This window comes from Daldinia decipiens (genome assembly GCF_022478715.1).
Source record: "Daldinia decipiens strain CBS 113046 unplaced genomic scaffold F4813scaffold_11, whole genome shotgun sequence".
Taxonomy (NCBI): Eukaryota; Fungi; Ascomycota; class Sordariomycetes; order Xylariales; family Hypoxylaceae; genus Daldinia; species Daldinia decipiens.
In genome coordinates, this window is record NW_026054554.1 from 313,361 (window position 1) to 334,547 (window position 21,187).

Consider the following 21,187-nt stretch of genomic DNA (forward strand, 5'->3'; position numbering starts at 1 on the left):
AGCTTGTCATCGGGACCCCGGTTCCACAGCCGCAGACCCACGACAACGACCAATAGATAATGCTTGCATACTTCGGATCTAGGAAATCTTAAGGGATCTTTTGCGACATCCTTGTTTTACGGGACTGTAACCCAAGCCTGCGATTCTACCAATAACTTGCATTGCATTCCTTTGCCTTCAACGTTGGTTGGACTTTGGCTCGCTCGGGACCGACACAGACACGGGAGCTAAGCTGTCTAAGATCTTAGCATCCGCCAATTCCCAAGATATAACCCCTGTTGTAAACGTGACTTGTTGGATATAATGATGAGGGTCGTCCCGTTTCTATCAAGAGCTCCATCGTTTTGACTATAGCCTTTACCCTTTCTCACTTATATCTCTGCACCATGGCTGGTTTATTAAGACCGATTCCTATTGTTGTCTGCGGCAAGGCGGAAGTAGTTGGGAAAATGGTCGTCGAGGGTCTGAAGCCCGAGTATGAAGGTGAGTGAGTTGCAAAGATATAATATATATATATATATGCTAACGCGTATACTCTTATATAGTAATCCTCTTCTGCCTCGGCAGTAAGCCAACAGCCGCCGAGCTGCCTTTCAGTAGGTAACATCCATGATCCCGACTTTCTATTTGTTAACTAACACCCACCTCCAGTCCTCCGCGGCACCGCGCCCCCAACTCAAAGTAGCACCATCGGAACCGGCTCGTACTCCGCAACCCCCTACGCGGTGATTATGGGTGCGGCCTGGAGCGCCGACGACGTAGCCGACGTCAAGGCCGCCATCGACGGGAACATGCCACCCGACTCCGCCGTCCCTGCCCCCGTGCTGTTGCGTAACGACACCAGCATACCTACCCCGAAGCCGCCATCCCCTGAGTACGCCGCCCAGCTTGTCCAACGCATCCGTGCTTGTCTCGGGAAGCTTGAAAATGGAGAGAAGCCTGACGGGCCAGATAATGGAATCGTGGTATGTTTATTTATTATATTCATCTTAGCAGGTTTTATTTCTGTACGATATCTGTTAACCTGACATGTTATAGTGGTACTGAATGGACTGACTAAAATTCACTATTTATGGGACCCCCTACTGCGACAAAACCGAGAAAACGTTAGACTACTCATGGGCATCAAAAATACATGACGCTTCCTATTAAGTAAAGAGGCATGAGATACAATTGAATGACTTCAGTATTAGGTATCTTAGAGCGTTGTGTACATAGCCTATCCTACACAATGTATCCGACCAAAGGGTAAAATGTGACGGGAAGGGACACAACAAATGCAACAAACCATCCACACCGTCCATGCATATGGCCATAACATCGTCCTCACCTTAATGCTCTGTCCGCCCTGTCTGCCCCCCAGACATCTAATGCAATGTCTCCGACGCCTCGCCTTGTCCCTCGTAAAGTTGAACATTTATGTTGACTGAAAAGGTTTGCTGGTAAGATCTGAAAAAGAAAAAGTGTGCAGGGAACGGCGTTATAGCCTCACACATATGAAAGGGGTATCAACTAATAATCAACCAATTACCACTTCTTGCGTAACGAGTCCGAAAATCCACCTCGCTTGCGAAACCGACGAACACTGGAAACACCACTTCCGTACATTTCCTCCACTGTTTCCCCCTTGAGGTGCAACTCCCGCCTGTCCACTCTCGTCCTTTACTTCCTCCCAGACATTAATGAGGACGCCTCTGCTACCCAGCTGGCTAAAGCACTGGCTGCCTAGTATGACGTCTAGAACTATCACCGGCTTATCCGCATCCTTCTTAGGGATTGTTGTGACTACGATTCGCTTCTCCATTCCTTGGTACTTCCTCAAGTTCTGCCTGGTGCCTCGGTCAGGTCTTGTTACTTCGAGGAGACAGTTGCCATGATCTTCCCACTTGCTGGCTGATACTAATAGATGGAGGCGAATCTTGAGGTTGTTTGTTGTGAGATCCACCTTGGTATTGCCACTATTCGCGATGCTGACAGACGGGGAGCGGGGTGGTGTGCTCGATGATGATGAGGTATATAATGATGCGTCTCCACCGCTAAAGCGGTTTGGCCTGTCGACGGAGGACATTGCGATATTGAATGACTGATTGTTACCACCCATCAGCTTTCTTAAAAAGGAAGTGGTAGAGACGCCCGAAGATTGAGATATGCTACCCGCAGATTGTGACGGGGCTCGGGTCGACGCGCGATAACTATTCTTTCGCCCGAACCAGCTTCGGCGCTGACTATTTCCGTCGTTCTCTACGTCTGGGTTTTGATATTGACCGAAGGACCTAACACGTGTTTCCTCCTCGAGCGCCTTGTATTTCGCGTTGTCCATGCGGGCTCGGTGAACTGCCATGTACAGGGACTCACACTCTGCAGTGGTCTGAACTCGGAAGCGGAAGAATGACGTATCGATTTTGAGCACTTTGGCGTAGAGCCTGGAATAGCTGAGAACGGGAGATCGTATTTCCAAGTCGACAACTGTGCTGTTTCGTAGCATGACCAGAGGTGTGAGGTCTAGAGCAATCAGGGGTCGCTCCTGCGCCGGGCTACTGGAAGATTGATGTGCTCTTTGATAAGGGTATGCCTCAATAAGACCTGGAGTCGTGACAATAGAGCAGAGATCAGGCCAAAGATCTTGCCAGCGTCCATGCTTATTATCCCAATAAGAAATAGAAGCGATGGACTTGACGGCGTATTCCGGCTGCTTGTTTACTGATTTGGGCAACCCGGTTTGTGAGAGTGAGATAGGAGGGGCAAGGCTGACAGTACTTTCTGAGACTATAGAATCCGTGGGAACGTTGTTGTTTTTCCGGATACTAATAGCGGGTGTGGTATCCGGCATGTCAACCGCCTCAAGCTCATCATCGGATGACTCCTCGGAGATGGTGCCATCTTCTGATACAGACATTGGTGATGTGGAGCCTTCGGAAGATATATCTGATGGGTGGTATTCATGCTTGAGGGGTGAAGAAGTGCGGCGCTTGAGGCGTGATGCAGATTGTTCAGCTGGAGGTGAAAGTACCGGTGCCTTTTTGGAGCTGAATGTCCGATGGACTGGGGGAGGAGGCGCACCATCTTCACGATAGGGATTGTTATTTGCTGAAGATCTTTTCGACGGTAGAATGTCGTGATTATCGAACGAGCTTGAATGGGCTTCGTTCGCATGTTTGGACCTTGAAAAGGAATCCTGGGTTGGAGTTCCTTCGGGAGAAGAAGCTGAACCCTCAGTTCTAGGAGAAGTCGGTGTAATATGGGGACTACCAGTTTCCTTGCGAGTACGCTCGGGGGTTGTTGGTTCAGTTCCGGGATAATTCTTAGATCCAGTTGACGCTGAAGAGACTCTAGAGGTCTGACGTAACATTCTCTCGCCCATGGGGGTCTCGCCGGCGGCTAATCTTGGTGCCGGAGCTAGTGATTGTGCCGTTGAAGGCATTGGTCCTTCAATTGGAGGGGGGATGGGGGTAGATCCTAGCATATCCAACCATTCCAGCACTTGTTCTTGGCTGTCTGCCGTCAACGATAGCAGTTCAAACCATTCTTCCCTGTAACCCCTGATCATAACCACTAATTCGCACATATCATCTCCCCTTCGAGCAGAAAAACGGCCACCGACAATGGGGGCAAATAGAAGCCATGAACGTCCTGCACTGCCAGTCTCTCTGATTAAGAGGTCACCCGGATCTGATTTGAATGTCTGATTGTCTCGAATTATGAGCTCGACTTGGCACCCGAGTCGTTGTCCATTCGAGTGTCGCAAGTCCAAGGTGAAGGTATCTTTAGCGAAAACCTGACGAAAGCGATCGATTTTGACATTGTCGAGAGCTTCTAGTGTTTTAAGATCTCGGGTCCGGGATGTGTCGCTGTTTCTGGCATCATCATCGATAACTCTTGCGTTTTCTTCTTTGTGTCGTCGCCTCGCCTTTTCCTGCAGCGTTTCCCACTTGGAAACGAGGGATTCGAATTCTCTTGTACCAGCAATTGCTCGATAGCCCTAATTCACTTTAGCTTCAGCGCTCTAGGAACGATCAATAAACATACCTTGATGAATTTAGTAATCCATTTGACACGAACTAGAGGGCGTTTTAGTAGATGAGCCACATCTATGCGGTCCCCATCCTCATTGAGAATATCTCCTTGCTCGTTTCGAGGCATCGCATTGATAAGAGAGTCGGCATCATCGGGCGACCGAGGCGCCAAGTTGACGATGATGCCTTGGAAGCCAAGGCGCCATACGTCAAGGTAATTGTTGTAGACAGGATGAACTGCCTCAAACCACTGTGGAAGCCTATAAATGTCAGAAAGTGGGGGGCACTGGCAGTGCAGATTTCTGAGGTTGTCAAGGGCAATACCCATATTAATGACAGCTTTATCTAATGTATCCTCCTTGTATTTAGTAGGAGGGGATCCAAACAAATCTTTGCGTGCACTGCTCGTATTATTTACAAATTGTGTTAGAAGGACTGGAATTACTCCATCTACAAGAGTTTTCAACTCTCGCTGGTAAAGGTCCTCATCGTCTTCAAATTCAAGCAGAAGTTCGTCCAAAGTAGCGTCGCCAAGGTGACTAGACGGTCTTCTTATACTGCGTGCGGAGCGACGGCTGATCCTTCTGTTGGGTACCGAATTGTCGTCTGGCAGAGACAAGGCCGACACTAAATCTGAGTGCTTTGTAAGTCGTCTCTTAAGGCCAGATTTATGGCTTCTCCTACGGGACACTGCCGTACTTCTTGTCAAACTAGGATTCTTAGTTATAGTAGTTTGCGATATTTCGGACGAGAGATCTGATTGAAGTCCATATTGTGATTCCATCTCGGATATAATCGTCGATAGTTCATGAAAGCCATTAGTTGGTGGTTTGCGTTTGTTATAAGCCAGCGGCTCTGGGTGAGTTGCTTCGGAAGACACCGATGAACTACAATCTTCTGGGGATGGACTTCTTTTTGTACCGGAAGAACGCCGCCTTTCGTGGTGCTCATCTTCACGTTCTCTGTCGAGGTCCACCACTTCGGGACAACTTGGATATTCTAAAGGCGGGGGACTATGGCCTGTAGATTCACCGCGAAATGCGTCCATAAGCTTCTCCTTGAAACCTTTCTTCATACTACTTTTCGAGGGGGTTGAAGAGAGCCTAGTAGCTCTACTTCTTTTCAGTCCGGCTGAAACAGGAGTTGTAGTTTCGCTTCTGCTAGGCTCATGGTGGTCTGGCTTTGTAATCTCTTTTGGCTCTGTCGATTCTTCACTCATGCTAACGTCGGATAAACTGTTGACCTCGACAGATTTATGCTTTGAGGATGGGGATTGTCGTTCCGTGCTTTCATCTGGTAAATCTTCGTCTGCTTTCTTGTTTTGCTCGGGTTTGGATATTGAAGAATCGATGAAAGGGTCAACAGTGTCCTTTAGCCAAGTCTCAATGTTTGGAGGGCGGTTGACAACAGGTTTTGGAGGGTCAACCTTCTCCGCGAGAATCTTCTTGCCCTCGGTCAATGCTTTTTTCAGGACGTTAGTGGCGCCCTTGAAACTAGATTGCCTCTTGGTTTTTGGCCTCGTTTTTCGTCGTCTGGAGCCTGTAGCTAAGTCAAGCTCGCTAAATGCAGAATATCCAACAGGAATTTCTGCTAATGATTGTGCTAGCGTACTAAATGGCATGTCTGATACTGAGTCGCTTGACCAAGACTCACTATCGGATACCTCTTCTGTCGCTATAGTTTCTGCGTCTGCATGGTCCTTCTTGATAGGGGTTTGGGCGTGTTTTTGCTGCTTCTTGGGAGACATTTTCGAGCTTCTTCGTGGAGACGTTCGACGTTTTTCAGACACAGGATTTTCCGCCGCTTCTTCGTGTTCTGATGGTGACGGGTCCCTATGAGAACTCGCTCCACGGGTACTTGGTCCTTTTGAAGAGTGCCTTGAAGAAGCTCGAACTGTAGTAGCATCGTCTGATCCTTGTAAGTCGGAGGGGGCTGGTCGTATGTTGGCTTTCGAGCGCATGGCTTGGTATGCTTGCTTCTTTGTTGACCTGCTCCGGACGTTACGGTTTTCTCGTCCCTGTGGCTTTCGTGGTGTAGGTGTATCTATTGAAATAGAACTAGATAACCCGCTTGTAGCGTCACTTTCACTTGCGACGGGCCTGACGCGAATACCATCGCCCTCATAGCTACCAGACTTCCCGGACTTCGAAGATTCCGCGGTAAGATGAGAGCCCGTAAGATGGGAACCCGTGAGATAGGACCCCGATACATAGGATCCCGATAAATAAGATCCTGATAGATAAGATCCTGATATCCCACTTGTTGTGTCCTTTTCGCTTGGGATGGGTTTAACCCGAATGCCATCTCCTTCTGGCTCTTTCGAATTCCGCGAGCTACCAGTCTTGGCCGTGACGCGAGTAGGCTCTGATCTCCCGCTCACATTGTCGCTCTCGTATCGAATGGGTTTAACTCGGATCCCATCCCCACTGCCAGTTGATTTCACCGACCTTGGTGCTCTATGGTGGTTGACAAACGGTTCGTCCGGAATCTCAACCTTACTAGCCCAATCTTTAACTTTTTTGGATACAGAGGGATTAGAGGCCGGGCGTTTCAAGAAGTCCTTCGGTATTGGTAACCCAATGGTCTCGTTCGGTTTTGTCTTTGGTGACTGGCTCCTTGACGCTGCCTTCTGCTTATCCTTCACCCAATTGGTATCGCTAACAACTCGTTTCTTAGGCGCATTTGAAAGCTTTAATTCCTCTATGTTACTTTTCCTGGGTTCATTGCCATCTGTTTTATGAGTGATGACTCCTTTCGCTGTCGCCTTCTTCTGTCCTGACTTGATCCTCACCCGGTCTTCCTCGGTCACACTTTCTTCCTCTACTTGGATATTCACCTCGCTTGGTTCTGTCGGAGCAGCTAAGGGATCGGCATCGGCCATTGCTGCAGCATTTGCCTTTTGCCATTTCTTAACGCGTTCATGCACACCTCCGGGAACCTGGATTCGCATTATAGTCGCTTGACGCATCTCTTGCTTTACTAGCTCCAAACTCTTCCGCCTCGCATGTGCTGCTTCCTTTGCTGCTTGTCTATCTGCTGCGACTCGAGCTGGAGATGGTCGGCCCAGTAAGAAATCACCGAGGAGCGTAGGGGCCGGTTTCGTTGTAACAGACCGTGGACGGCCAGAGGCCGGTTTAGCCTTGGGAGTTGTGGCATCTTTGACAGGTGATGAGGCTTTAGGTGTCGATGTTGTTCCTGAAGGGATATCGGGGGTAGATTTGCTAGCATCAGAACCGGGTTGAGGAGTTTGGGGAGGGTGAGGATCCGCCGGATCATCTTCATCGCTAGATTTGACGGCAGTCATGATCTGCCAGACAAAATATTGTCAGTCTCAATACCATTACAGTACTTTATATACTCGATAAACCCTGGTATCATGAGAATACATATGAGCCACGAGACGCCTAGAGTGTGTGGGCTGACGGTCGTGCTAACAGGCCAATGCTCAAGAAGCTGGCTGCATGCTAAAGCACAGTACAGCACACAGCAAAGCAATGTCCACCACGCAATACACATCACACCGCACACCGCACACCGCATTTGCACCTCATTGAACTCCTAAAAGTATTCAATTAAATGAATTCTCACCTAAATTGATCAGGGCCTGGCCCGGGCTTCATGCTGACGTTGAGATACCATACGACGTAAGCAGCTTGCATGCAAGAGTCGAATCTAGTAAGAAGAAAGAAGAAAAAAGAAAGAAGAAAGGTTATAAGGTATGATAGATTATAATGCGACAACAAACTGCACAAATCTGAAGTGGCATTTCCGTTTACGCCGTAACATAATAGAGCACGCCAGGTGTCTGTCTGTGACAATGCAATGTCTACATGTAGTATGAGAATCGCGAATAATGTATTGCACAATGAGACTAAGTTATGAGAGTAAGGTACTGTGTGCGCTGGAAAACCAGGATGTGAAGTGAGGGAAAGATGAGAAAGTTGTGTTTCGTTTGGTTCAAAAAGTGCCATAGCAACCAAAGCGTTTAGTTATGGAGCGAGGGGCTGAGACAATAAACAATGCTATTACTTTTAAGTAGGTTAGGTACCTAGGTACTTATGTACTTCGGTACAGTAGCAGTATGTATTACACGGCTAGGCTTTCTTGGCAGCTTCGATTGCTTTTTCGGTGGGTCCCTCGTACTTGGCTTGCTTTGAGCTTGTTTAGGCGGCATAGAGTTGGTTTAAGGTGGGATTAGTGGGGTTGCTAGTCCGGCTTTGAACTTGGAACTTAGAACTTGGAGCTTACAGCTAATGATGATTAGGTACCTAAGGTTTAGGTAGGTACCTAGGTACCTAGGTAGTGATAGAGTTCCCGAAGCCGCTCCGGTCAATCCTGCCAATCAGCATATTCCATAGCATCTACATATCCGATGCCCCCACTAAGATCTCTCTACCTCTGCACAAGATACAATATTGTAACATCATGTGGCTGTTTACATCAGCCATCTTCAGCACGATCAGCCTGTAGCCTGTGGGCTTTCAATATTTGAAGCGCGTGGCGTCTGTTGCTAAAGCTTCTACAGTATTTCGTAGTCCACAGTTAATTAGGTACATTTATATTCCAATTAACACTTGACGTAGTGCCTAGTCTATTTACTTTACCTTACGTGGTAGATAATGTGTTCCTTTGAGGATTCTATGACGTCCTTTCAGGAACATCTTCGGCCTATTCATCAAGGAATATTACAATCGTTAATGGTGGTAAGATAACTTGGGCAGCATGGTCATTGGCCAATAATAAGAAAACAGCCAGTTATCACCTTAAGTCGGGCTTACCAGGTCACGGTACATGTGTTTGTTTCATGCATAGAAATAAAATATGTAGTACAACACGTAGGCAACATACGAAGCGGCCTAACGATTTTTTAAAATTCTTTTTTTGCCACCAAAAGATACATATATTATACCTACCTATTTACCTAAGGTAATATTAACATAGGTACCTAATGTTGGGATAACGGTCATGTGATCTCGTCACATGACCAGGGTTATGCCCACACACACCGCCCACGCACAGCCTACGCATCTGTACAATAGATATCTTTCCCCATTCGGGGGAACCCCTCCTCTCTTACCTTAATACAACCAATCAGAACACAATCGTTATTTGCATTCCCTTTCATATTATTACGTAATACATAGTCAATCCAACACCTAATCTATATGAATTTGTATTAATACCAACTATAATATCAAGTGTCGTACAACTAGTAGAAACACTAGGTACCTACCTATCTATAGCTTCTCCCTCTGGTCAGGCTATAGTCTCAACTTCGTTGCCACGTTATAGGATAGCTACCTACCTAACCCAAGGCAGTTGAGCCAATTTCATATCAACTCCAAATGCTACGGATGAAAGTACTTCCAAATCCCTAATTATTCTTTTAATGATCATGCGATAGTCTTCATTTTGAAAGTATATAAAGTAACCTCATGTTCTAGGTAAGAAAAGTATATCCGACGCTTCACTTCAATGAGACAATGAATAATATGACAAGGCTTAATATTAAACATGGTACTTTGAGTAGATTGGGGATAGATGAAGGTATCCTTCAACATCCAATCAAATTTCTCTCATCCTTAATTCGCAAGGCCACCTATCAGTGAAGACCGACATGATTGCCGGGCAAAAAAAGCTTGAATACCTAATGTAGATGACTCTTTCCCACCCCACTTCTCCAATCCTTCATACTAGTCAGTCAATTCAAGACCCTCGGCCTAGAGTCCCAATGACTTTTGGTAGCGGTACGTCTTTACTAGAATGTCGGAACAGGGGAGGAGGGTGCGCACATTTTTTAATAGACTCAGGAAGAGAGTCGAACCTCGAGAAAGCGTAGGAAGCCCAAGCACAGGTAAAATGTCTCCTGACTATTTGATGGCAAAGTTATATATATATCCTAATTAATGTGGTAGTAGGACCTCTGGAATCTAGTGAGCCCGCTTCGGTTATACAAAATGACCTGCGCGATATGGAGTCCTATGGTCTCTTTGAGTTCCCTCCTCGGTCAGGGCAACCTAGATTCACTTCGTTCTCTCCGGATGCCAAACTCGTTGAGTTCGTTATTAGAAGCTGTATTAATATGAACCTGAAGTACTAATCAGCTGGTAGTATCATTGCCGTCCACGGCCTTGGGGGTAGTTGGCGGTCGACATGGAGTTCTGGCAATGGTGAAGACCCTGCTATATGGTTACGTGACCGTCTACCGGAGGTCCTAGCCCGTATTAATGTGCGGCCCCGTATACGAGCTTTCGGCTATGACGCCTCTTTTGTATTTACGTCTTCCACGTCCGACCTTGACTCTCGCGCACAAGACCTACTCACTAGAATACGTATAACAAGACAGACGGAAGATGAAATGCAGGCCCCTATAATATTTATTGCGCATAGCTTAGGTGGACTTATAGTGAAACTGGTAAGTGTACATCATAGTACTGTAAAGGTTTTGTTAGAATTTATGAACAACTGTCTCACAAGGCTGGTGGGGCGTATTAATGTGTTTACAACGTAAATCTAATCGCGTCTTACAGGCTATCAACATAGCACATACGGATAATGAATATTATCAAGATATTCTTAGGAAGACAGCCGGTTGCTTATTCCTGGCAGTTCCATTCCATGGTGCTGATGCTGCCTCTTGGGCCGTCTTAGGTTCCCGTATAGCCAGCGCTCTGTCTTTAGGCATGGCTGGAAACTCGGGAATACCAAGCGCTTTGGAAAGGAATTCGAAAGACTGGATGAAAATTTCAAGAGATTTCGTCCAAAGGGGAAAGAACATGGTATTTAGGAGTGCATATGAGACGGAGAAGATGGGAAGAAGTGTCGTGAGATGTTGCCTTCGATCGTTCTATTTTAGTTACTAACTTTAATAGGTTGTTGATGAGGCATCAGTACGAAACAACGTGCCTAACGAGCGGGTATTCCCTATGCCTGGATCTAATCATCGGACCATTTGCAAGTTCGGCGACTATGAAAACGAACGGTTCACCCCGATTAGCCTTGCTATAACTGAATTGGCTCAAGCGGTACTAATTACGCGTTAGTACTTATGTTGCATAATGATGTGCTATGGTAGGGTAATTGACTATTCGTTCACAGGCTCAGAACCAGAGCTTCCTATAATATCTGAACTTCCTATCTCTACACCGACGTTCTATGGTAGAAATACAGAACTTGAAGCGCTATTTGATGTACTCGATCCCACTATACCAGGAAGGAATGGGGCCGTTATCTTCGGCATCGGAGGCTCAGGAAAGACACAACTTATTCTCAAATACATCAAAGATAAGAAACAGCTGTATAGTGCTGTGATCTGGATCAACGCATCTACATCTGAGCAGCTTACACAATCGTTTACCGATGCCTTCGATATGATTTCCAACTCGTGGACGCATAAAGATAGGTCGAATCCGTACTTAGGGGAGAATAAGAGAGACTTCGTGTTGACTAGACTAAGATCGACTCTAAAGCGGAAATGGCTTCTAGTTATTGATAGTGCCGACGATCCCAACAACCTCAACCTAACCCAACTACTCCCCGATTGTAATTACGGCGCAATTATTGTAACAAGTACGCGAAGAGACGCATGGGATATCCTCGAGCCATATGGATTCGAAGGTCTCGAACTTGACAAGCTGGGTGACGCTGATGGAACAAAGTTGCTTTTGGATAGAGCTCGGATACCAGTCCCGTTGCACGGATCCAGTGATGCCATAGCAATAGTTAGAGAGTTAGGAGGTCTACCACTAGCTATTGAGCAGGCAGGAATTCTACTGCGAAGAAGGGTTGTCGGTCTAGAAAACTTCATCAAAGAGTATCACACACAGTACAAGGAACTTATGGGCCATCTTCCCAGAGCCGGAGAAGTCCAACATGATAAAGCACGCTCTATGTATACCATTCTTAGTATACTTTACTCTAACGTCAAGACGGAATCACCTATCGCTGCAACAATACTTCGACTTTTGGCTGTCATAGGACCTACACAAGTCCCCATATCTATATTTTTAAACGTATTCCAATTCGACTCCGAAATCACTACTGCTAACATAGAGCTTCGGTCTATACAAAACTCTTCCAAGTCAATTACCACCTTTCGTCTTCACATGACTCTTCTTGAGGATCTTTGCCTGGTCAAAATTAAGCCCGCCTCTAGAGAGTACCTAGAGTCAGTACTATTGCACCAAGCTGTCTGCCAGTGGATTACAAAATCGCCGTCTGAATGCGAGCCCCGATGGATTATATTTGTTGCCCTAGGATTGGGTAATGTTCTTTGTCGTGGGGAAGGGAGCCTTGACTGGTTTGTTTTAGTTGTCAAATTTTCTACTCCCGATATCATGAAACTAATATCCATGCAGGCCAATGGGTGGGACGACTTCGGATTCGTATATTTCAAGAATATGCCTGTCTTGGATCGACCGTATCGATTTCTTAATCAGAGACTCCATTGATTCCTTCACCATTGAACCCCCCCATGGAATTTTTGTGGCCGAATACGCAAATATAGCATGCAACTTTGGGTATATATATTTTTGCAATTCACGGTACGAGGAAGCCCGGGTGTTTCTCTCCTGTGCTCTCGGTTACTATCCCTTTATATCTGCAACCCATGATAGTTTCTCTGGCGGTATTTTACGATTGTATTATTGTCTGGCAGTCTCACATTACGAAACGGGAAATCTAGTTAAAGCAGAGAAGTTTATCAACGCAGCATATAATATATCTCAGAGAGAGACCACTGAATTTGCGAAAATTATTAGTTTACAGCAATCGATTTTGGATAGGACTACCATTTACCACTACCATCATCAACCCTCAACGGCAATTTCAACACATAGGGAAACTATCAAACGTGGCAAACAACCCGTACGGAATGAAGCGGTTGTACATGATGTACAATCGCATGAAGTTAGTCAGAAAGACGAACGCCAGAAAGCGGACACTACGAATCGCAGGCCTGATGCCTCTCCCACAACATCACTCCTTAGAGCTGCTGCTGCGACTTTCGATGATGCTATCAACAAGGGTTGTCGCGTTTTAGATCCGCTTCGAAGTTTTCAGGGAGTAGGAGGATTAGAATGGGAAGCGCATAGGCTAATCTCTTTGCACTTACCCGCAAGAGTGAAGGCCCATATCGTAAAAAGGGCGACTATAAGTTCTTTGGAAAATAACACGACTACGACGAAAGAAATATTACTAGAGGACAATTTCTATAGAAGAATTCTCGCCCGGTCTACTGAACATCTGGGGATATAAGAGTATTTGAGAGGTAGAATCTTTATATGTACATCATATGTCTATAAACTGGAGGTTCCCGAACATTTGAACATTTGAATATTTGAGCGACAGGCTCTCTTCCTTATACTGCCGATACTTTGCCCTCCCAGCACTACTCATAACTACCCCTCCTATGACGGCGGCCAGCGCTGTACCCTTGAAGATAGTCTCGTACTGCCCAGACCTGATTACCCATGAGAATGATTGACGGTAAACACGGTATAAGAAAAAATTTGTAGTAGCAAGATAGGTCCCAATAAGGATGCGATATTTGTACCGAAAGAGTGGATGCTGCAGAGTGGTTTCGAGTTCAGGGGTTAAAGTCATAACTCGTCTCCTACCAAAAAAAAAAGAAGGGGTAGTCTAAAGGCTACTAGTTTAGGAGAAACTTATTACTAACAACATCAATGGATTATTTAATAGGATATAAATAATAAATAAAATACATAAAGTTTGTTTAAAGATACACGTATAAGTTGAAGGACCTCGAATTCCCCACGTACTAGTGACGGCAGTCGTCTATCGCCTAAATAAATAGGAGGTACCTAATATATGCATATGTCGAGGAACCTCCTTAACATGTGAACGACAACCTCAAATGCGACGCCGCATTTATGCTATAGTACATACTCAAAGTGCTAAACTACCCAACCTAAGAAATTGAAAAAACACAAGTAAAGTTATCGGGACTTTATAATTTTGCCTTATTACCTTGTGCTTCCTTGAATTGTTTTGCGCCGTCTTCTTTTCTTTTCTTCTCAGCTTCTTGTATGTCCATAGTTTTGGCCGCCTCTTTGCCCGTGGCGCTTAACAGTGCCACGCTCTCGCGATACATCTCAGCCTTCAGCAGCCCGTAGACGCCGGTGGATCCTTTCTTGATTAGCGATCGTTCCTGAATTAAGCTCAGAGCTGCGTCCATCTCGCCAATGGCATCCACCAAGCCGGCTTCTAGGGCAGCCTTGGCATCAAAGCGTCGCGCTTCAAGAACCATGTTGCGATACACATTAGGAGTAGTTTTCATCCTGAAAATGGAACTCATGGGTGGTAGTAACGGTGCGCCGAACTCGAGTTCGTTGATGCACAGGTAGCCCTTTGCGCCTGTGAAGACTCGGTAGTCGTGATGCATAGCTAGCATGAACCCGCCGGCGAAGGCGTGGCCATTGATCAAGGCGACCGTGGGCATGGGAAAAGTTAAGAATCTTCGAAATAATGGATACAGGCTGTTCTCCCAGAATCCCGGTAACGATATAGCAAGCTTGAAATCGAGGCCATTGGAGTAGAACTTAGAAATGGATGAAGTGGTTATAACAACACCTGGTGGATGGCTGAATTCAATAGTATCGAGCGCCGTCATCAGCGCCGTATTGAAGGCGGGTGTAAACCTGTTGTCTGGAGGGGAGGTCCATGTGAGAACATAGACTTGAGGCTTTGGAGATGTACAGACGATGTTGCCTCCCGGATGCGATTTGATTGCCGGGATGGGAATTTTAAATAGCTCGTTCGACGTCATGCTTGGATATAATTTAATATGCACTTTCTCAAGGGAGGGTGAGGTTTCTCTACTTTTTTAGAAGCTTTGATGCTTATTATTTCTTTTTATTCTGGGCTTGTGAAAGGGAATTGTATTCGTTTATTGTTTGTCGGAAGATGACGCCGGTGGGGCCATAGCCGCGGCATTTTCCTAATCTAGATGTCAAGCTAGGCTAGTAGTGGGGTTATTTATCTAGCAGGAGAAATACGGAATACAAAGAGGTACATATATTTTCTTAAAATAGGTACCTATGTACCTATGTATTATGTAATCTCACATTTGGAGGTGTAACTCTTCAGCTGCGGCCTTCAGCTGTGCTTCAAGACTTCTTCTAAGCCTTCCCCAATAAAGCCTCGATTATCATACTATAACCTAGGTAGGTATTTAAAAATAAGCTAAGCGCGTAAAACGATATCGCAATGCAATTAGTTCGTCAGCTTCAAGGTCATGTGACCTCGTCAGATTACTCCATTTGCCTGGCATCAATCAAGGACATCAATCCAACTTAAACTACCTACCTTAGGCAGGTATCTAGGCCAACAAGTCGTCTATTGGAACCATGGTGCATGGTACACTATTTTCAGGTGTAAGAGCATTGAGGGGTTCAATAAATCTTGTCGATACTTAACCAACGAATCAACGCCATGGATTCCGCACGGAAGCCCAAAGTGTTCAGATTGCGGCAACTCCCCAGCGATGCCAACGAATCTCAAGCACTTGTCTATCTCAGCATTGGTCTTGGTAGTATACCAGTCGACAACATCCGGATATTCTCTCTAGCAATAAGTTTAAGCCCCTGGCGTCCAACCAAGACAGCTACGCTTATGTTTAACCCGCTTCCTGCCTTGCTCCAACAAGACCAGGGGAGAGATGAATGGCAGATCAGGGTGAATGGGCTCCAAGCACCTTTAATACTAGATACCCATTTTCGTGGACTTACTCCACTCCGTGATCCCACTCCAGAGCATAGTTATGAGTGAGTCCATCTCGTCTAGATCTTGATTGCCATTAATGACTCGAATAGTTGCATTTCCCTTTCGGGGCTTTCAAGCCATCCTTTTGGTTCATGGCAACCTAAGAAGAGTGACAAGACATTTATGTGGATTAGAGATGAATTGCCCCTTGATCTTCCCCAGCTTAGGCCGATCATCTACGGTTACGAGACAATTCTACCTGGGAGCAGATCATTTCAGACGATTACTGATCTGGCTTCTCAGTTGATCAACCAACTGGTATCAAATGGATGGACCGCTTTGAGCGCAAAGCCTATAGTATTCCTTGCCCATAGCCTAGGTGGGCTTGTACTGAAGCGCGCTATTGTAGCCTTGGCAAATAGTGGCTATGACGAAGACGCTATTCGGATCGCCGGAGCGGTCTTTTTCGGAGTACCAAATTTTGGGATGGATCAGTCGTCATTTCGATCGATTGCTAGTGGAAACCCCAATGAACCTCTCGTAGAAGACTTATCTCCAGATTCGCCTTGGCTAAGACGCCTAGAATCGGAATTTAACGGCATCTCATATTTGAGAAAGATAGACGCCTTTTGGGGGTATGAAACTTGCACATCCCCAACGTTGGTCGTGAGTCAACCATATCAAGTGCTCTCAAAGTATAGTACTTACACCGAATAGGTAAACGACAGTGGGCAGCTATCAGACGGCCCTCACGTTGTTCTTGTAACCCCCCAATCGGCTACCAGAGGTTTGCTCGAGTCTGATGAAAGCTTAACATTTCCTCTCAATGAAAACCATTCAAACATAGTCAAGTTTCGTCCAGGTCACGAAGACTATAGCGTTGTTGTAGGGAGGCTTGCTCGAATTTGTAACATTGAACCTGCCGGTACTATCTTAATGGATGTGGATGGGAATCATTCAAAGAATGCAGCCCCTGAATTGATTAGGTCTCGAGTGCAGGGCCGTGACTCCTTCATGACATCCGAAAAGTCTAAAGCTAAAGAATGTCTCTTAAACGAGCAAGACCAAAAGAGGACTCTTAAGAGTAAGTAGAGAATGTTGAAGTCACTGCGTGTTTTTCTAACTCCATACTAGAATTGCTCAAATCCCTCCGAGCACCTGAGAGGGATCGGCGACTGGAGGGTATCGCATCAAACTTCCGAAACACGTTTGATTGGATATTTAATCACCCAGGATGTAAATTTGTCGACTGGTTACAGCATGGAAAAGGGGCATTTTGGATCAATGGCAGTCCTGGTTCAGGTAAGGAAAGAAAGCAATATCCACCTTACGGCAATGATAGCCTTGCTACCCATTATTCATTGTTCTATTACCACTGGCGTTATTAAATTCATCACAGTTACTAATCGGTTATAATTTAGGGAAGTCCACTGTAATGAAATATATTTTTGAAGACAGTAGGACTCGCGAACTTCTTCACGATATCCGCAACTCATACGACGAGGTTTATGCGGGATTTTTCTTTCACTACCGTGGATCACTAATACAGAAGTCTTTTGATGGGCTCTTGCGAGGTGTCCTTAGCCAAGTTCTGGAACAAAAGCCCAAGGTCAGCCATATCCTCCTTCCGCTCTTAAAAGACCTGTCTTCAGCAGAGCTTCCCACCGAAGGTTGGACCTCTGCAACATTAGAGGAGGCCTTTACTTTAATCTTAAACCAACAACTATTCAATTTAGACATATTCCTATTTCTGGATGCATTAGATGAATACCAAGGACGACCCGAGTTTATCGCTAGGTTTATCGAGAGCCTCGTAAAACGAGAAACAGCATCCTTAACTCGAGTTAAAGTATGTTTTTCAAGTCGACCATGGGCTACATTTACTACATGCTTCAAAGATTACCCCGGCCTCACAATGCAGGACTTTACTAAGCAGGATATACGCCGCTACTGCCTAGGTGTTATGGATTCCGAGCTGTCCTCTAATGTGTGTATCCCGATGGTAATCCTGGTACCACAAGTTGTCGATCGTTCAAAAGGCGTTTTCTTATGGGTTAAATTGGTAGCAGCCGATCTTGCCCGAGCTGCCAATTCGGGATCAAGTAAGGAAGAATTAGAGCAGCTACTGCAGTCTTTACCAGCGGAACTTGATGAATACTACGCGGAAATAGTTCAAAGGACGCCAATATCATCTCGCTGGACACTTTTCGCCATGCTAAAAATTACTTCTCAGGCTTTAGATCCCGTAAGAGGGTCAGATCTCATCGGTGCTGTTGAGTGCTCGCAATCATCGCATTACAAGGAGGCGCTATTAATATCAGAGCGATTTCTACGGCTAAAAGCAGAGGGGCGCGAAGCTTACGCATCATACCAGATCAAGATACATTCTCAAGGTCTTATGGAACTACGCTTGACTTCGGTTGAGCTTTTACACCAGACTGTCAAGGAATTCGTTAACCAGCCGAAGTTTAATGCTCTCATTCTTGACACTGAAGCAAAGGTAACATTCGAGAATGGATACTCATTCTTGGCGAAGTGGTTTTTACTTGACCACCAAGCTTTTCAAGAATCTAGCGAAAGTATTACGGAAGGTGACAAAAGCAGACCAGTTAGACGGCTTGAATCTGAAACGTATTATGACGCTATGGATGAAGATAGTTCGGATTATGAGGGTTATTCTTCTGACGAAACTGAATTGGATAACATGCCAATTGGTGACGATTATACGATTATGCACGAAAAGACGAAGCAGGCAGCAATATATGGGAGAATGGCAGAAGACTCTACGGGCTGCAGCATAAAGGAATTCCTTGATAGTATCCCGGCGAAGAGATACTCTCAGCTCACGCAGGCTACCGACAGGATCGAGATAAGCACTCCTATAGAGTTTGCCTCGTTGGCAGGATTCAGTCTTTACTTTCGGGAGACATTACAACTGGATCCAGAATTTGTGCAGAAATGCAATCAAGATACACACAAATCGCTACTTACGCTTGCACTTGGCCTTTCGCTTATAGATAACGATCACGTCGCGAGTAGACACCTCACTATAGCAGAAGGTTTAGAGGTTTCTCGATTACTGCTAGATAACGGGTATAAAGATCCGGAGGCGTTTAGTAGATTAATATCCTTCTTAGCCATGTCTCGTTCTAACGACAGAAGTCGGCGTCAGTCCATCGATATCGTCATTCATTTCCTCGAGACCGGCCACGATCCAAATATGCCTTTGACCATCTATGAATTGTCGGAAAGGGGTGATAGGCGCACTGCTTTGACGTGCACGACGTTACATCTCGCGCCTCCAGAGATCGTACCGTCGCTGCTTGTCCACGGTGCCGACCCCAACGCCAAAGACTCCGAAGGGAAAACGCCTCTAGAGAGGCTCTGCTGCAATGTCTCCCCCCTTACGAGAATGCAAATTTATCTCCATGGAAATCACGCCAGAAGTGTGCCGGACTCCTATCAGGTGGCTTGCATGCTGCTTAATGGAGGCGGGAAGCCACCTCCATGGTCAGATCTGTCTTGGGGTAGGCTTCTGAGTCTGTTTGCTGAGAAAGGATATGATGTGGAACCACTTCAGCCTCAATGTCCTGCTTTTACATCGGGGAAACCAGCGGCCAAGCCTAAGCCTGCCTTGAAGTCCATTATGAAATCACGTAAAAAACATTGGTTTCAATGGAAATAACAACCAATTTCTGTTGGATGCATTTGCATTTTAGATATTGTTTGATTTTCCTTTGTCGCATTATATACCAAGCTGCACATTTACGAAGATAAGAACTTGGCTGTTTTGCATTTATCTGTGGAATTAGGTAGCATGGCATAACAAATTTCTCATACTATCATTAAATACCATACGCATTGATGTGGGATTGAGTTCAGGGATAGCTTTTGGGAAAACGTACGTTATATCACATTTTTCACAGAGACACCTAGGAGAAAGGATGCCTCCAGTGCGTATAGCCGTAGGTTTTTATAGTAGGTACCTGTTTAAATCATGGAGGGGATCTCACAAATCGGCACACTAACCCCTTATCTTTCGACAGGAGTCGGCATTGAGAATAGGGATGTCGGAACTGGAGTTTGAGAATTTACGAGTGTACCTAAGATATAATTCTGCATTTAGTACTCTATAGAACGTTGAATTTGCATGTATAGCCCAATTTTTTCATAAGGCATATCATCTGCAAACTTCCTATTCATACGTTCATAGAAAACTCACAATGGACTAGCCCAAGTATTTCCCTCATCAAAAGAACTGTCCCTCAGTCATCTACTTAACCTAGACCTCTGACCTCTTGCCTCTCAACCATTCGTATATTTTATGAGTCTGGATACCTGTTTTCAACCTACCTAATAGATGGCCCAACCAAGGCATTCTATGCTTTCGTGTGCTCTATTTCCGGACGGACTTGCGATGCCCGAGGAACCAAAAACCGCCAAAGCGTCAAAGCACAAAGCACACAGTATAATGCACACTGTAGTCCAACTTGTAATGCAGCCAAGCTAAAGAACCAACAATCTGGTCTAAGCTTGAGCGGTGGACACCATCGTACCGCCAAGATGTTGCCTTAAACTCCAAAATAGTCTGCTGCCTCAGATAAAGCCGCGCTTGCAGCCAGATGCCAGAAGTGAGAAGCCTGTGATAGACCTTGTTATTAAAGAATATAAGAACGAATATAGGAATGAAAACCGGCAGCCAAGTCCAAAATTCATCGACACGGGTTGTATCCCAGCTCACGCTTTTTATGTTCGCTGGTCATGACACAACTGCTCAAGCGCTGTACGCGTATTGCCTTAATAGATTGGTTTAAACCTTCCCCTATCACTTCATTTAGATGCTGAGTCTCGTACGAGATAAACAAGTCTCCTGATGTTCTGAAACAGGTCCGAGTAGAGCATGACAAAGTCCTTGGCTCCGACGTGAAGCTCGCGGCGCAGGTACTTTCTCTGGAAACCCACAAGCTCAACAGCCTGAGATACATGACGGCAGCTATCAAGTGGTCTCTTCGTCTTTACCCATTAGGATCGACACACCGCCGAGGAAATCGGGGTTCAGCTTCGTATGCGAAGGGACCACTTATCTCACCGACGACTCCGTCATCTGGACAAGCCTGGTCGCCATGCATCTGCGTTCCGATGTGTGGCTGCGGGCTATGGGGTTTCTACCCGAGCGCCTCCTGGTTGCTGAAGGGTCATCCGCTACATCTGATCAAGAACGCGTAGCGCCCCTTTGAGCTGAAGAGTAGGAGGTGCATCGGCGAGGGGCTAGCTTTAACTATGCGCGAATTAGATTTCAGGCTTGGTTGGGAGGGTTGGGACACTCTACAGTACGTTTTCCTGTATCACTATCGATATTGTGACGTGTCGCTTATAGAATACCTATTTTATAACGTATGCTAGGAAACTCACGGTACCGCCGGATGCTGTAGATGCATGCATAACATAGGTCT

At 45.8% G+C, this 21,187-nt stretch overlaps 6 protein-coding genes across 6 annotated transcripts; 3 read left to right on the plus strand and 3 right to left on the minus strand.

Annotated features, from left to right (window-relative positions):
- The first annotated feature begins 119 nt into the window (after positions 1 to 119).
- Positions 120 to 1,283, plus strand: F4813DRAFT_33178 (uncharacterized protein). The gene is made up of 4 exons (XM_049241139.1): positions 120 to 483; positions 546 to 596; positions 652 to 965; positions 1,039 to 1,283. The coding sequence occupies exons 1-4, from the start codon at positions 387 to 389 to the stop codon at positions 1,045 to 1,047; spliced, it is 471 nt and encodes a 156-aa protein (XP_049100863.1). The 5' UTR covers positions 120 to 386; the 3' UTR covers positions 1,048 to 1,283.
- On the minus strand, positions 1,124 to 7,317 carry F4813DRAFT_395310 (uncharacterized protein; the record flags this gene model as incomplete). Its single annotated transcript, XM_049247686.1, has 2 exons — positions 1,124 to 3,979; positions 4,027 to 7,317. 2 exons carry the CDS (start codon positions 7,315 to 7,317, stop codon positions 1,520 to 1,522), a joined length of 5,751 nt encoding a protein of 1,916 aa, XP_049100864.1. The 3' UTR covers positions 1,124 to 1,519.
- Positions 7,318 to 9,094: 1,777 nt separating this feature from the next.
- On the plus strand, positions 9,095 to 13,680 carry F4813DRAFT_355079 (uncharacterized protein). The gene is made up of 7 exons (XM_049242824.1): positions 9,095 to 9,867; positions 9,932 to 10,070; positions 10,125 to 10,428; positions 10,544 to 10,837; positions 10,886 to 11,051; positions 11,112 to 12,312; positions 12,371 to 13,680. Exons 1-7 carry the CDS (start codon positions 9,777 to 9,779, stop codon positions 13,266 to 13,268), a joined length of 3,093 nt encoding a protein of 1,030 aa, XP_049100865.1. The 5' UTR covers positions 9,095 to 9,776; the 3' UTR covers positions 13,269 to 13,680.
- On the minus strand, positions 13,178 to 13,798 carry F4813DRAFT_33252 (uncharacterized protein). The gene has a single exon (XM_049241145.1). It carries the CDS (start codon positions 13,614 to 13,616, stop codon positions 13,302 to 13,304), a length of 315 nt encoding a protein of 104 aa, XP_049100866.1. The 5' UTR covers positions 13,617 to 13,798; the 3' UTR covers positions 13,178 to 13,301.
- F4813DRAFT_355086 (enoyl-CoA hydratase/isomerase family protein) lies at positions 13,681 to 14,967 on the minus strand. Its single transcript, XM_049242825.1, has one exon. The coding sequence runs from the start codon at positions 14,797 to 14,799 to the stop codon at positions 13,981 to 13,983; it is 819 nt and encodes a 272-aa protein (XP_049100867.1). The 5' UTR covers positions 14,800 to 14,967; the 3' UTR covers positions 13,681 to 13,980.
- A 189-nt stretch (positions 14,968 to 15,156) lies between these two features.
- F4813DRAFT_33325 (uncharacterized protein) lies at positions 15,157 to 20,016 on the plus strand. The gene is made up of 5 exons (XM_049241155.1): positions 15,157 to 15,796; positions 15,845 to 16,400; positions 16,452 to 16,818; positions 16,869 to 17,036; positions 17,156 to 20,016. The coding sequence occupies exons 1-5, from the start codon at positions 15,465 to 15,467 to the stop codon at positions 19,417 to 19,419; spliced, it is 3,687 nt and encodes a 1,228-aa protein (XP_049100868.1). The 5' UTR covers positions 15,157 to 15,464; the 3' UTR covers positions 19,420 to 20,016.
- Positions 20,017 to 21,187: the final 1,171 nt, after the last annotated feature.